Source organism: Cydia splendana, chromosome 26, assembly GCF_910591565.1.
Source record: "Cydia splendana chromosome 26, ilCydSple1.2, whole genome shotgun sequence".
Classification (NCBI taxonomy): Eukaryota; Metazoa; Arthropoda; class Insecta; order Lepidoptera; family Tortricidae; genus Cydia; species Cydia splendana.
Genome location: NC_085985.1, coordinates 2,362,005 through 2,379,278, shown reverse-complemented (window position 1 = coordinate 2,379,278; position 17,274 = coordinate 2,362,005). Strand labels below are relative to the sequence as shown.

The 17,274-nt window shown below is 38.3% G+C and overlaps 1 protein-coding gene across 3 annotated transcripts in view; it reads right to left on the bottom strand.

Annotated features, from left to right (window-relative positions):
- LOC134803231 (uncharacterized) overlaps positions 1-17,274 on the bottom strand; it is a 48,531-nt gene that overhangs the window by 18,100 nt on the left and 13,157 nt on the right. For all 3 annotated transcript variants that reach the window (XM_063775922.1, XM_063775924.1, XM_063775923.1), the window contains 10 exons: positions 16,905-16,999; positions 13,347-13,515; positions 12,738-12,987; positions 12,055-12,251; positions 11,298-11,518; positions 10,180-10,291; positions 9,537-9,626; positions 7,463-7,597; positions 6,748-6,841; positions 6,198-6,299 (listed from right to left, as the gene is read on the bottom strand). In XM_063775922.1, coding sequence (XP_063631992.1) covers positions 6,198-6,299; positions 6,748-6,841; positions 7,463-7,597; positions 9,537-9,626; positions 10,180-10,291; positions 11,298-11,518; positions 12,055-12,251; positions 12,738-12,987; positions 13,347-13,515; positions 16,905-16,999 — 1,465 coding nt within the window. The remainder of the gene's footprint in view (positions 1-6,197; positions 6,300-6,747; positions 6,842-7,462; positions 7,598-9,536; positions 9,627-10,179; positions 10,292-11,297; positions 11,519-12,054; positions 12,252-12,737; positions 12,988-13,346; positions 13,516-16,904; positions 17,000-17,274) is intronic.

Here is a 17,274-nt window from a genome sequence, read left to right as displayed (position 1 = left end):
CTGAAGCAACCTAACGAACCTATCCTACCTATATATTGGTTTGATGTGACTATCGTCAAAACATTACACAGGAACATTACGATCTGCCTGATCGTACGATCGGCCTACGACATATATATCGTTGTCTGAGTACCCACAACACAAGCCTTCTTGAGATTACTGTGGGACTTAGTCAATCTGTGCAAGAATGTCCTATAATATTTAATAATATTTATTTAATATTTGTGGCACTTGCGACTGAAACTTTCGGCCCTTGGTTGTCAGTCAGACACCAAAAAACTAGTAAAATAAATTTCTACCAAACTAATCTGGGTGTCTGGCGACCTACGAGCAGTATAATTTGATGCATAATAAGCAATTTGGTTTTACACGGGGTCGCTCAACAACCGATGCCGGTGTTGAGCTAATTAAGCATATTTTCGATGCCTGGGAGGAGTCACGAGATGCTTTAGGTGTCTTCTGTGATTTATCTAAGGCCTTCGACTGTGTTTGTCATGAAACATTAATCAGGAAACTTCATTATTACGGAGTTAGAGGATCGGCACTGAATTTACTTAAGTTCTACTTAAATGGTAGAATACAAAAGGTCGATGTGAATGGACAGCGATCACCTGGGTCATTGGTCTCTATGGGTGTACCACAGTGGTCAATATTGGGGCCTTTCCTGTTCCTTATCTACATAAATGACTTGCCATTCCTTGTTAAGACCCACCATGATATAGTATTGTTTGCAGACGACACCTCACTTATTTTCAAAGTCAAACGACAGCAACAAGCTTACAATGATGTAAACAATGCCATTTCAAAAGTAGTAAATTGGTTCAATGTTAATAATTTATTGTTAAATGAGAAAAAGACTAAATGTATTAAGTTTGTCACTAGTAGTAACGTAAGGCATGTGCAAACAAGTGTCATTGTGAAGGATGAGGAATTGGAATTAGTTGATAGTACAGTTTTTCTTGGTATAACCAAGTATAACTTTAGATTCTAAACTCCAGTGGGGTCCCCATATTGCTACTCTTTCAAAATCCGTCAGTTAACCAATGTGAAAACAGCTCGATTAGTATATTTTAGTTACTTCCATAGCATTATGGCATATGGTATTTTACTGTGGGGCGGTGCTTCAGAGATAAATACCATTTTTGTTCTGCAGAAGAGGGCTATTCGAGCAATATACAAAATGAACCATAGAGACTTAGAGATAAATTTAAGGAAATTGACATAATGACAGTGCACTGTCAATACATTTATGAGAATATTCTGTATGTACATAAAAATATTGTAAATTTTAGGAAAAATTGTGAAATTCATAATATTAATACTAGAAATAAACATAAGTTCGCAGTGCCCTTCACTCGGCTCCATAAAATAAATAAAAACATTCATGGGTAATTGTGTAAGATTTTATAATAAACTTCCAAACCATATTACTGAATTATCTATTAATAAATTTAAGAATTATGTAAAGCGTAAACTTATTTCTAAAGCTTATTATACCACACAAGACTACATGAATGATATTACAACGTGGGATTAATTGTTATTCGAAATGATTATTTATTTATTAGGTATATTTGATTATTGATGAGGAAATGGATATTCCGATGTAATACTATCTACTTCTTTTGTTACTTATGCTTTTTTTTGACATTTAGATTTTATTCTAGAAATTCTAGACTAATATTTTTTTATACAATCTTTTTAATGTTTGACGATCCTTTTGTGAAATTCTTAGTGTTAAATTTGATATGTATAATAATCCAATTTTATTATGGAATAATATTAACATCAATAAATTGCTCTGATAATTAGATTAAGATTAATTACGATTCATAAGAGCTTGTTGCTAGGCCTACATGAATAAAGTATATTTTGATTTTGATTTTGCGCATTATTGCGCAAAAACTCAGCCTCACTGCGCAGAGGGGGAACGCGGCCAGTGTCCTGGGAACAATGCCTCAGGCTAATTTAGGTTTAGACTTATGATCCTTTGTTTAATCCATTCACACATACATATCAATATATTACGATCACAGAACATATGTAGGCTGTTCCATAAGTCTTGCAAAGGATGGAATCTAACAAGTTTTGACATGTATGACTGAGCGTATGGTTATCTGCCACTAATATTATACATATACCAACAATACACGACTAGTGTAACTAGCTAAGCTAATCGTACGTGGATAGAACGATGTAAGCGCTGACACTTGTCCGTTCACTTTTTACGAATTTACGTTACCAGTGTCAACAAATTTAGTCTACTCGAGAAACTGAAAACGGTGAAAAATAGAGATACTACTCCTAGAAATACGTGTGATACCTCATTAGATTCGTAATGTTGTCTAGAAAAATGTATTAGTGCGTTTATTAGCACACAAAAAATATCAAAAGTTATTAAACAAAATAAACAAAAAACCGGGCAAGTGCGAGTCGGACTCGCGCACGAAGGGTTCCGTACCATAATGCAAAAAAAAAAACAAAAAAAAAAACGGTCACCCATCCAAATACTGACCACTCCCGACGTTGCTTAACTTTGGTCAAAAATCACGTTTGTTGTATGGGAGCCCCATTTAAATCTTTATTTTATTCTGTTTTTAGTATTTGTTGTTATAGCGGCAACAGAAATACATCATCTGTGAAAATTTCAACTGTCTAGCTATCACGGTTCGTGAGATACAGCCTGGTGACAGACGGACGGACGGACGGACGGACGGACGGACAGCGAAGTCTTAGTAATAGGGTCCCGTTTTACCCTTTGGGTACGGAACCCTAAAAAGGGGAGAAAAGTAGATATTTCTTATTTCCCCAATATCTCAAAAAGTATTCATATTTAAGAAACTAAAGTAATATTATAAAAGTGGAGGATATTCCCTATAAAAAAGTCTACACTTGCAGAACTCTATCTCCATTATTTATACTTTTTATTCAACGCTGAACACAGATCTCGGGCGCGGAGGTCTGCCTCTTTTTCGGGAAACGTGCGCGGCGTGAAAAAGCGCGTACTTAACATTAAATTTTCATTAAAGAATTTGAAAAAAAAGGTGTATTTTAAACATGTCAGAAAATGTACTACTTGTAGAAATTTATCTTAAAGTTCTTTTTTTAACAAGTTAGGCAATTGTTAAGTAACGAAATTTTCTCGTACTTCCCTCTTTATTGAAAACTAAACAAAAATGGTAAAATAACTATCATATTTCTTTTTTATTTCTAAAGCCCTTCTCCCGTAATAGGATCAAAATAAATTTTAGAATAACATTGAAAATCAACAAAAAACTAAAAATCAAGGTAAAATATAAAAAAATATAACGTGCATTTTCCGCTTTGTAGCGAAAAGCGACTACAAACAGAGAACCCGACTGGCGGGGTGCTGGCATTTAATGACTGTGTTAAAAGTTGTTTTGTGTTTAGGCAAGGGCTAAACCTTATAAGTTACCTATTGTTGTAATAAAAGTTCCTTTTTTTCTACATTTACTACTTTTTAGGGTTTCGTAGTCACCTAGAAACCCTTATAGTTTCGCAATGTCTGTCTGTCTGTCCGAGGCTTTGCTCCGTGGTCGTTAGTGCTAGAAAGCTGCAATTTGGCATGGCATGGATACATAATTCATGCATTGTGACAGAATGGTAAAAGAAAAACTATAAAAAAAATTTTTTTTGGGGTGGGCACTTCCCATACAAAATACATTTTTTGTAATTTTTTTTGCTTTGTCCCAATAGTGTGGGGTATCGTTGGATAGGTCTTTCAAAACGAATAAGGGTCTTCAAAAACAATTTTTTGATATAGTAAATATTCTCGGAAATAATCGCTCTGAAAAAAAAAATGTGTGTCCCCCTCTCTAACTTTTGAACAATGGGTCCAAAAAATATGAAAAAAAATCGTCAATCAAAAGCTTAATAAATATGTACTTTCAATGAAAACTATAACGAACATGATCGGTCCAGTCGGGTTTGCGTTATTGCAAAAAATCTCCTTTTCTTAGTAAAAGTACTTCCTTATGCTTATAATGTACTTACATGATACTTGCCTACTATTAGCCCCCATTTGGCCTATTTTGACAGAATGGAAACCCTACACTGAGCATGGCCCGACATGCTCTTGGCCGACTATTCTTTAAATGTCCCGGTCTGAATCCCCACACTTATGGCAACCCTACACTAATAACAAGTTCTTACATGATGTGTTTGTTGAGCCTGCCAGCAGTGATATTCGGTAAATAGATCGAAACATTTGTGAAAATGGCTAGTCTCGGTAACCGCGAGTACAGAGTGATTTTCTATTATAATTTCAAACGTGGATTATCTTAACAAGAGCGCCACGAGGAAATGTTCGGTGCCTTTGGTAAAGAGTGCCCTTCCCTTTCTACCGCATTCAGGTGGTATAAGGAATTTCAAAGAGGCAAATATAATTTAGACGACGACGAAAGACCGGGCCGACCCATTACAAGCAGGACCCAAGAAAACATAGACACTGTTAGAAAACTGATAACTATTAATAGGCGAATTACGTGCAGACAGATTGAGGAGATTCTCCAGATTAGTGCATCAACACTTAATTCAATTTTACACGAAGACCTAAAAGTTAAAAAGTTATGTTCTCTCTGGGTCCCTCACAGTCTCAACGACAGTCAGCGCAAGGCGCGAGTAGAGTGGTGCAAGAAAATGTTGAAAAAGTACAACTCAGGCCGATCTAAGGATGTTAACTCAATCGTGACATGAAACTTGGCTCTACTATTTTGCCGTTCCAAGTAAATCAAAATGGTAAATCTGGGTATTCGAAGACGAGCCAACTCCAACACAGGTCAAACAACAAAGGTCAGTTAAAAAAAGAATGATCGCAGTTTTCTTCGGAGTAGAAGGCATTGTAGTTAGAGTTGTATTAGACAAGGAGAAGACTGTCAATGCTACCTGGTACACTGAGGTCTGCTTGCCTCAAGTCCTCTGCGAGCTGAAGAAACTGCGGCCAAACTCTCAACTGGGCAGTTGGCACTTCCACCATGATAACGCTCCTGCTCATAGAGCGATCAGAACTCAGGAGTTTTTGGAGCAATCGGGGCTTACTGTGCTGGACCACCCGTCTTATAGCCCCGACCTTGCACCGTGCGATTTTGGTCTCTTCCCGCTGATCAAGAGCCAGTTAAAAGGACGACGGTTTGCGACTGATGACGAGCTATTGAGTGCATGGGATGAAGCCTGCGCCAGTGTCACGGAGGAGCGCTGGAAGATCATTTTTGATACATGGTTTGAACGCATGCATAAGTGTATAAACAGTGATGCTTTATAAGAAGTTACACTTTTGCAAGACTTATGGAACAACCTACGTATTATTACTTGTTCTGTGATTACGATGGATACTACTCATACTCTTGTGTCAGCATCAGGAGATCATAACGATGTTGTTGATTTTTATTTAATTTCTTTTTTTATGTGATAGTCAGCAAACGAGCAGACGTGCCGTCTGATGGGAAGCGGTCATCGTCGCCCATGGACATAAGCAACAGCACAGGAAGGAAGCCACTTAAGCGTTGCCAACCCTGAGAACCCCAAACACCCGCTTCTTGAAGAATCCCATGTCGTAGCGCAAAGGAAATACCTCAGGAGGCAACTCATTCTCCATTCTGCACGTATAATAATACTGTGATGATTATAATATTAATGATGATACAAGATATTACGATAATGATGACAACGAACCTATTTAGTTCTGTGGGTATACTATTGGAAGGGATAGTAGACCATCTGCTGTTTCATATGGCTCTTGAAACAAAGATAGGTACTTTCTATGTAAACGGTGTAGATCGTGACAATGTTGATGATTATAATGTTAATAATGATAGATTATAGGTTAATTATGATGATGATGACAACGAACCTAGTTCTGTAGGTATACTGATATACATCTGAAAGGGATAGTAGACCATCTGCTGGTTTATAATATGGCTCTTGAAACGAAGATAGGTACTTACTATGTAGATGGTGTAGATCGTGACGATGTTGGTGATTATAATGTTAATGATGATAGATTGTAGGTTAATTATGATAATAATGACATCTAACCTAGTTCTGTGGGTATAGTGACGTCCATCTGAAGGGGATAGTAGACCATGTGCTGGTTTATACGAGTATGGCTCTTGAGACGAAGATCGTGAAGACGTTGATGATTATAGGTCAATTATTAAATAATGATTATGACAACGAACCTAGTTCTGTGGGTATACTGACATCCATTTGGAAGGGATAGTAGACTATCTGCTGGTTTATGTGGCTGCCAAAGCGTAGGAAGTCTTCTATTGATTTCGTTACTGAAACAAAACGATAAAACACCCTTAGGGCCACTTGCACCATTCACTAACCCGGGGTTAGACGGTTAGACCTGGGGTTACCATGGTTACCAGTACAATTTGACACTGGGTTAACGGTTTAACCGATTAACACTGAGTTAGTGGGATGGTGCAAGTGGCCCTTCATAAGTTTAAAACCGTAAATGTGACGTTATCTATGAAAAGAGACCTTATTGTCGATGGCGCTTACGCCATTATTAACGAAGCTCCGATATGAATACAATGCCGCGCGACGGTGAGCGGCGTAAGCGCCATCGACAATTAGGTCCCTTTTCATAGATAATGCCCCAAATGATTATACTACCATAATTATAAGGAAACTTTTGCGTTTCCTTATTACGCACAAAGTAACAACAGAGAGAGACAACCAACTATTATAACCGTAAAATTTAAAGTGAGACAGACTTACTTTCCTCTCCGTTCCAGGTATCGAACCGTGATTGGTTGACGTGCGACGCGAAGACCGTCTTGTCGTGAATCTTAATTACTATGTCAATGTGGACCTGGTAATTATAAAAAATATGGTAGTAAAAGTTAGGACCATAAGGGCTGATTTAGACGGCACGCGAACTCGCATGCGATTTTAATTACATTGCGGACTGTTGATTACGTCCAATTCAACCAACCAATCAAAACCCGCAATGGTATGAAACTCGCATGCGAGTTCTCGCATCGTCTAAATCAGCCCTAATAGTAGGTATGTGCAACAAGGGGGGTGAGTGAAATCAAAAAAAAAATAAAAAATAGTCAACCGGGACATATTTTATGTTAAAAGGGGGAGGTTGCGTCAGGGGGAGGGGATGGGACACTAGTGTGCGTAAAGCACCGTACCCAAAGGTATCATACTACATTCATTGAATGCTGGCTATAATTTATTTGTCTTCCCCATACATTAGAACATAACTTAACCGAATCATAATATTATAACCGGATCAACCGGAACTCTACTCGTGACATCTAGTGTCAAGTAGCGGTACTGATAAATCCGCTACTTGACGCTAGGAGTCGACTGCAAAATATCCCGCGTTTTGGTAAGAAAACTGATGTATGGAGTTAGCACTCTATGCTTACTTATTTCTTGCTTATTTCTCTATGATTGATGTACAAAAATAAACTAAAATTACCTCCTCTGGCGGCGTTGAAGGCACTTTAAAGGACCTCAGAACCTCCACCAGATTCTCAATCTTGAGTTCCTTTTCGTTGATCGTATGTATTTTCTTGAACATGTTCGTCGTTACGCCTTCTGCTATTACGTATATCTGTCCAAAAAGTTGTTTTATTTTTAGGGGTTCCGTACCCAAAGGGTAAAAATGGGCTCCTATTATTAAGACTCCGCAGTCCGTCTGTCTGTCACCAGGCTGTAGCTCAATGAACCGTGATAGCTAGTCAGTTGAAATTTTCTCAGATGATGTATTTATGTTGCCGCTATAACAACAAATACTAAAAAAACGGAACCCTCGGTGGGCGAGTCCGACTCGTACTTGTCCGGTTTTTGATTATATACTTATCGCTTATTTGATTCGCTTTTATCGATGATTGTATTTTGCTTTCAACAGGGAAGTAATACTCATCGAGACAATTCTAACAAACCCGAACACAATGAGTTTGCGTTGTATTATCATAGAGATCATAGGAGCCACCTCCTGTGTCCATCATCAGATCAGCTCGATTACATATACTGTGTGTGAAGATTCAGCTCAATCGAATTATGGGAAGCTTGCAAGATTTGACCACAACATATACAGGGGGTTTGGTCCATCGTTTGCCAAATTAACATGGCGGTTAAGTGGGGTAGTTTTCTATCTTTTGACGCCCTTATAAAAAATTTTGAGCCCACGAGTATTTTTTTTTTGCTTTTTTTGTTGTTTTTGAAAAATCTTCAGGGCCGACTCGTTTAAACTTAAATTTTAAAACAAGTTAGTAGTAGAGAGATGCAACGTTTATTGCGTCGTGATGTCTAACGTTAAACGGTTTTATAAAAATCAAAATTACCGACATTTAACCTCTAGTTTTTTTTTTATTAACCCTCAAATGTTTTACAACATGTAAAAGGTACACCAAGGTCAACTTTGAGTCCAATTAAAAAAAAAACAAAAAGAGACCACGTTCTTGAAATTAGTTTACAAAATTCTGTGTTCTGTCCTCTTTCTAATGATGTACAATAATTCCAAAAGAACCTTTCATGAACTTAATTTTTTCCCAAAGTTTTGTAACGGACGCAACAGGCAAAAATTATCGATGCCTAAACATTGACGCTGTAATCTCCTTTGAAATCCCCTTTGCCTATCCACACGCGAGTTTTTTTTCAGCGACGAAAGTTTTTTTTGCTGGTTGTGAAGGTTTAAAACTTATTTTTCGTAAATTTAGTTAAAGGTGCTATCTCCTTCTTACATAGCACAAAAGCTGTTAGGTTCCGACGTCAAGTCGCGTCTATAGTTAATTTGTGTTTGGTTCTGTCTATCAAATTGGAATTAAATGTGAACGCACCTTATTAGTGGGAGACCGTTTTTAAAAAAAACTTAGGCGCGAAACGCGGGAAATGTGACCGATGTCGGAACGCAATAAACGTTGCATATCTCTACCACTTGCTTTTTTTTTCATTTAAGTTGAAAACGAGTCGGCCCTGAAGATTTTTCAAGGACGTGAAAAGATAGAAAACTACCCCACTTATCCGCCATTCTAATTTGGCAAACGATGGATCAAACACCCTGTATATTACAAAGGAACATTCCACGTTAAATAAAAGGTTACAGATGCAATGCATAATTGTTTTCCATCGTATTTTCTCGGAAACGTTCGTATTTGTCACGCCACTTTATTAGTCAACCTCAGTACTTTTTGTACCGAGACTGACTGAAATAACAAGACACATTCGTACGTTTCCGTGAAAACACGATGGAAAATTATCCACTACCTCTGTAAAACGTTATAATTATATCTACTATCATTTTTGTGTGTGTATGACATGCCACATAGCCTATCCTCTTAAGGCCCAAAGTCCTACCTATAGCACCTCTTCAGTTCAATGAAATTTAAACCATATTCAGTTGGAACAGAGTCGCATTTCTTTAGTTTTCGTATAATTTTCAAACAAATAAAAATCAACTTTATTCCTTGAACTGTAGGTTCAAATTTCAGTGGCAAATTTTGAGTTTGTCATTTGTATGTCAGGGGCAGGAGGCTATAGTAGGGAGTTACCGCTATATGGTGCGGCCGCCGTCCGCCCGTAGACAGTTTGACAGCCGCGAATGCTGGCAGCGCGCTGGTTGGCTCTCCAACACTCATGAACTGTACAAAATGACACATTTTATACGAATAAATTAAGATATAAATGATATTTAGAATAGTTAAAACCATACATCCGGATAGGTGGGCTAAGTATAGCCACCAAGTGGATGCCGCAAAATAAGCGCGGATGTGGCAGGCCCAGACGAAGATGGCGGGCGACTTAGACACCTTAATTAATAACTGGCCGGAAAAAGCTCGACAACAGGAGTCGTGCAAATCAAGGCGAGAGGCCTTTGCCCAGCAGTGGGACACTATAACATGCTATTTAAAAAAAACCATAGACGTACTATAATAAGAAATTATGATATTTGGCTCTAAGTACCTGTAGGTTAATACACAGGTATCGACAAATTTAAGTAAGACATAAGCCTTCAGCAAGAAGTGCATATACTTGGAAAAAATCGACCTATGCCGCAGTGGCCCGGTGGCCGAATGGCACAGGCACCTGCCGCGGTAGCTGAGGACGCTGGTTCGATTCCAGCCTGGGGCGCTGGAGGCCTTGGTCACTTTTTCTTAGTAAATGACATTTATTTCAGTTTATTTTGACAGGTACCTGTAAAGCGGCAGCCACCTCGTCGTTAGTGCTGACTATGTAGTTGTTGGTCGCCCAGTACGTGGAGTCCGGGTTCGAAACCTTACTAGCCACGAACGGCACATAGTATGACCTTGAAAAATATATTTATAGAATAGAAGATAGTCATTTATTTACAAACAAGATATATATAGTGGTATTACTAAAAGAAATTAATAACTAGCTTAAATCTAATGAAATAGGCCCTTGAGGCATTGTGCCAAGGATGCTGGCAGCATTTCCTCGCTGTATCGCAATGCTGATTCGTTGTGCGAGGTAGCCGCCAGCTCTTCGGTCACCAGTTACGTCAACCAGACGCTTTGCGATTTCTGCGAACAACTTATGCGCGCTGGGACCCCATGGACTAGAATAGTTTTTCATTCGTGAACACACGGACAATAGACAGACGTAGAAAAAAACATAGTGAAAAATAAAGTGTCACGAAATGGCGCCATCTCAGCATGTTGCTGGCGACTTCCAGCGCTGATCTTCCGATGAGACCATCAAGTGAGAAATAATCACGAAGGTAACAGACAAAAAAAGAAACATAAAGGAAAGATAAAGAAATATTTCATATTTTTACTTTCGCAACTAAAACAATAAGTCATGAAATGGTACAGAAGTAGTGCATAATTGTTTACCATCGTGTTTTCTCGGAAACGTTCGTATTTGTCATGCTACTTCAGTTAACCTTAAAACTTTTTGTACCGAGACTGACTGAAATAGCAAGACACGTTCGTACGTTTCCGTGAAAATACCTACGATGGAAAATAATTATGCACTACATTTGTAAGTTCTCTCGTATAATCTAGCTGTACTCCGTTTTTAGGGTTCCGTACCTAAAGGGTAAAAACAGGACCCTATTACCAAGACTCCACTGTCCGTCTGTCCGTCCGTCTGTCTGTCACCAGGCTGTATCTCAGAAACCGTAATAGACAGTTGAAATTTTCACAGATGGTGTATTTCTGTTGTCGCTATAACAACAAATACTCAAAAGTACGGAACTCTCGGTGGGCGAGTCCAACTCGCACTTGTCCGGTTTTTTTTTAATATTAGTTATTTTTTTTTCTGAAATAATTTTTTTTTTTTTAAATACTTACGCCGCCTTATATTCGTTGTACAGCTTACATTTCTCCAGACTCTTCACTGTCGTATACCAGAAACGCTTCAACTGGTTGTTATTTGAATTCTTAATGTAGTTGTGTATGTATAGGAAATCGCTTGCGCGTATGTCGGAGCGGAGTAGAGCGTGTAAAGCCGCTATTCGCAGTTGTATGTGTTCTGTGTCGTCTATTATTATCGGTAGAGACGATTGTAGTACCTGAAAAAAAAGTTTTTATTAGATCAATCTGCTAGTGTTATATACGACTGACATTTCCTTGGTAACTAGGGATAATCTAGGGAGAGAAATGATTTTTTTTTTCTTTTCTGATACCAAGTTTTTATCGCTGACTGTACTTTTCTTTCAACAGCAATTAATAGTCATCGAGACAATTTTTGCAAACCCAAACACAATTTGGTTGCTTTGTTTTATCCCAGAGTTCCTATGGCCACCTCCTGTGTCCATCATCAGATTAGCTTGATGGTACCATAATATTGACCTTATTTTTTTGTCGATGTGGGAATGCTGTTAATCATCGTCCCCATGGCCCTGAGGTGGGCCTATTATGGGGGGGTATGTGGGACTCTCATCTCCCAGCTCTTTTCAATTGTGAAAAGAGGGGGAGGAGCCTACCCACTAAGCCCACACCGGCGTTTCCCACAATATGCCGTTTACCCGACGCCCCCCCCGAAAACCATAATATTGACCAGGTGTAAGGTCAATATTATGGTTTTCGGTCAATATTTACAACTTACCGAATAATCATTAACATTACGACCATATCCATACGCCGGCGGCGGACGTGAGCTCCCGTCAGCCAACGCCGCCCAAAGCCGTTCGTGCCTATTGCTCTTCTTGGACATGTACACGGTTCTAGTGTACGAGTCTGCTGAATAGCCGAGGTTGCAGAGGCCTTGGAGCCACACCATGCGGTCGATGTATTGTGGACAGTCTGTGGATTAATAAGATGTTTATTTTCTTTATTTATCTTGGGTCTTAGGTTAGGGCTTTACAATGTGAGTGTAAACGTACAATATAAAATGATACTTACAAGACATTACAAAAAAGATATAAACACAATATAAAAAACCTAACCTAGGGTGCCGCCGGCAGCGGGGCAAGACCCAAGGTACCGGTGGTCAGGGCTGCAGAGAGAGGTGCCGGCGGGCTATCCGCGCCGTGTCCAAGATCACCGCCTTCTGCATCTGACCCTTGATCCAACTACATAGCGAGAGTCTCTCTACATATTTATTTATTGTTATTTAAGTCGCGAATGGATAGATAATTATAACTAAAATTAAAAAAAAAAACCCAACGTATAAATTGGATACAAAACGCCTCATGCACAACGGTTCAACGCATTATATTGAGAGAGAAAGCAACACAGAGAGAGAAAGAGATAGAGAGAAAAAGAAAGATAGAGAGAGAGACAACTCACCGCTATACATCCTGAAGTACTTCACCACAATATTATCAAACAGATCTTGTTTCTCCTGCTGCAACGCTCTCCTAGTTTTGTGCGCGAGCGTGGCGAAGCTCAAGATGGCGGCGTGTCGGATCTCCCTGGAGGAGTCCAGGCCGAGCTTGGTGAACACCTCCAGGTCCGCGAGGAGGCTGCTCGAGTAGTTGGCCACGTTGAAGGGTAGTTTTCTGATGAGGGAGAGGATTGTGGCGTCTTCGATTTTCTCCTGCGAAAAAAACATAGTCAAGGTAAAAACGGGACCCTATTACTAAGACTCTACAGTCCGTCTGTCCGACTGTCTGTCTATCCATCTGTCTGCCAGTCCGTCTGTCTACCACCAGGCTGTAACTCATGAACCGTGATAGCTACAGTTGAAATTTTCACAGATGATGTATTTCTGTTGCCGCTTTAATAGCAAATACTAAAAAGTATGGCACCCTCGGTGGGCGAGTCTGACTCGCACTTTTCCGGTTTTTTTTTTCTCTTTAGTATATTATGACATTTATTTCATTTATAGTTGTAAAAATAGTGTGTCTCGTAAAAAAACACAAATTAAAATATTTTCATAGAAATATGACAACATACCTTCTGCTCCGTGACGAGATATTTGACAAGCAGCGCGCACGCATGCGTGCGCACTTGCGGCAGCACCTCCAGGAAGATGTTCCTCGACGTTTCGACGTCGTAGCTGGTGCCTAGCACCATGTCGTCGAACAGCTTGCTCAGCGACGCGTATTCCAGTTGAGTCATCGTACTGGAAATATATTGGTTAGTCAGTTATACGTATTAATATTGGGTGGAACAGAACGATTGACTATTACCCAAACTGGGAATTATTAATAATCTGACTACTTCACATTTATTATCTTCCTTTACACAGGTCACAAACACAGAAATCCAATGTCAAAAATTACACAATTAATAAAGAATATAAGCAATTAATTCTTAAACAAACTGGGTACTGGCAACTGGGAATTGTTCAGGCTACGTACTTTATTATTAGGTCCTTACCTATGAAATTGGCGTTTTTGTTCATAGATATAAGTCTGATCCTAGTTTTTTTTTTTTACAAAAGTACATACACAATTACAATAAAACTACAGTGCACTCAATAAACAACGATTTTACATACAATTAATTGTTATTTTTTATTGTTAAGTGTTCAGAATTAAGCCTTGAAAATAAGTCTTTTCATGTGCTGTCGGTTCGAGTATTAAAATTACTTATATTTTTCTAATGGTACCAATTTTCAAGAAATGGAGATATTGAAAACATACCTTAAAGGTGTCAAAAATTACTGGAAAAATTTTGTTTGGTTTGAATTAGCCATCAAAAAAATATCCGCAAAATTAATTGTATGGAAATTCGTGTTTCGTTGAAATTCTCCGAACAAAACGCCAATTTCATAGGTAATGACCTAATATTCACTTATTTATCACATTAATATTTCCAACCGTTTTTGAGATCCAGTTTGTTAAACATTAATGCGAAAATCTGTATGTTTCAACTTTCAACCCTAGCAAGTAGATCGTATTGAATGACATGACATGTGGCAATTTTTTTTTTTTTTTTTTTTTTTCCTAGCCTACTTTGGTGTCCCACTGCTGGGCAAAGGCCTCCCCTCGTTTTGCCACTCGACCCTGTCATCGGCATTTTCCCACCATTTGGGGTAGAATGCGTCCAAGTCGTCCCGCCAATGTGGCAATTTAAAATGTAAATAACTTTGTAGGGTTCAAAAAAAGGGGAGAGGGTTAAACTAATTTTTGCCACTGAGTAAAAGACAAAAATGTTCACCACACCAACACAAGGAAAATACTAACTGTAAAATATCAAACAAAATCAAAGCATTCAAAATGAATGTTATTCAATATTTATCATTCAAAATCATCACTTAAAAGTCAATTCTATCAGCGAACATAAGAAAACTCTAAGAAAACAACTCAAAATTTGCAGTCGATTACTTTGCCTAACATGTGAATAAAATGCAACTTTGCTATCGGTTTTTGAACAATCAAAAGAGCCTTTACCAGTTGGTGTGGTGAAAATAAATTAAATACTGTATCTTACTAAAACGTTGTAAACTAACCCTGACTACATTTTTAGGGTTCCGTAACCCAAGGGAAAAACGGGATCCTATTACTAAGATTCTTCTACCCGTCTGTCCGTTTGTCTGTCCGTCTGCCTGTCTGTCACCAGGTTGTATCTCATGAACCGTGATAGCTAGACAGTTGACATTTTTATAGATGATGTATTTAATTGTAACAAATACTAAAAACAGAATAAAGTAAATATATAAGTGGGGCTCCCATACACCAATTGTGATTTTTTTGCCGTTTTTTGCGTAATGGTACGGAACCCTTTCGTACGCGAGTCCAACTCGCACTTGGCCGGTTTTTACAGGTCCACTTCTGCACATGTTACAGAGGCTATAAAGTTTTCTATGCCATTACACGAACCCTATTCTTCGCGTTAATCAATGAACTAAAGGCATTTCCAATTTAGGTCGAGACGTTCCAAGAATTCTTTCACGAAAATTGGTATTTTCCTCAAGTATGTAGTAACTATAAGTAATCTATTAAAATTAAAATAGTTTTAAAAAGTAGGTAGGTACAGTCGCCATCAGATATATCGGAGCGGCCGAGGTGCTCAAAAATATCTGAACACGCACTCTAATGTCTTGGTAATAGAGACGTGTTCAGATATTTGTGAAGATCATGGCCGCTCCGATATATCTGATGGTGACTGTACCTACGTTTACAATTTTAAATTATTTTCATAAACGATAGTTATTTGTCTTATAAGTTGAAAGGGGCAAACTTGTTATTAAACCCCTTGTTAATATTGATACCTGAGCAAGCGAAAGCAAATATTACTTTCATGTGTGGGTAGATCAACGCTTTTCTCAATTTAAGCTTACGTGTGTTATTTATTCCTCCGTCACAATACATATTTAAAGTTAGCGTATTATAAGGATATTTTTTCTATTTTTGTTTAGCACTGCCCAATAGCTTAATTCGTGCCACTGATTCGCTATCTAAAGGTTGTTTGGAAGAGATCGCTTTATAGCGATAAGTCCGCCTGTTGTTACCTACTAATTTAAGTCCTGTCATTTTTTTTTGTATAATGTACTTTTCTTTAGTAGTGCACAATATAGAATTTTATTATTATTATTCTCTTTATTCATCATCCTTCTTAGGCTAGGGTTTTTATAATATGAATATAAAAGTTGAATATAAAAACACTTACAAAACAATAAAAAATACATATAAACACATTATAAAAAAACCTAACCTAGGGTGCCGCCAGCAGCAGGGGGGAAGGCCCAAGCTACCGGTGGTCAGGGCTGCAGAGAGAGGAACCGGCGGACTATCCGCGCCGTGTCCAAGATCACCGTCTTCTGCATCTTATTATTATATTTTACATGGCGCAGTCGGTAGGATACGAAAATCACCGTTTGGTTTTATTAGTAGGTAAATAATATGCTTACTACTTAGCAGACATCGTAAATTTTATAGCAATTTTGGTGCACCGGAGTGGTGTTAACGGAATTGGTATAGATAATTCCAACTGAAATGGTAAATTAAGGTTATCCTGTAACGCTACTTAATCATTAGGGTTGAAATTGTTGATACCAATTCCGTTAACACCACTCCGCTGCATCGAAAATGCTATAAAATTTACCATGTCTGGTAGTAAGTAATGGCTGAAAAACCGGGCAAGTGCGAGTCGGACTCGCGCACGAAGGGTTCCGTACCATAATGCAAAAAAAAACGAAAAAAAAGCAAAAAAAAAAAACGGACACCCATCCCAGTACTGACCACTCCCGACGTTGCTTAACTTTGGTCAAAAATCACGTTTGTTGTATGGGAGCCCCATTTAAATCTTTATTATATTCTGTTTTTAGTATTTGTTGTTATAGCGGCAACAGAAATACATCATCTGTGAAAATTTCAACTGTCTAGCTATCACGGTTCGTGAGATACAGCCTGGTGACAGACAGACGGACGGACGGACGGACGGACGGACGGACAGCGAAGTCTTAGTAATAGGGTCCCGTTTTACCCTTTGGGTACGGAACCCTAAAAGAATACTAAGATGTTTTTCAACACTTAACCTTATGTAAGTATTTACTTTGGTACTTACTTTAGCAAATCAATAAAGTCTAGGCTGTGTATTAGAGTGGCATTCCTCACTATGTTGTTTGCGTCTATGCCTTTTCTCGCTATCTTCAAGAGTATCTGCAAATAAAATAAAAAGCATGATATTTGTGTGATCCATGACATTACATTAAAATAATTTTACGATTTAGACTCATGTATAGTAGATTCACAATCTAACCAAGGGATGAAAGGCACTCATTTCTTGCGTTCGAGCGCCAATAGTCCGAGGCTGAAATGATGCCTTTCACCCGAGTTAAACACTCTACTTTTCATTTTGAATACGAGGAAAGTAAAATGCATGTGTTTTTTTAAAAACATGACTAAATATAAATTTTTACAGTATTTTTTTAGGG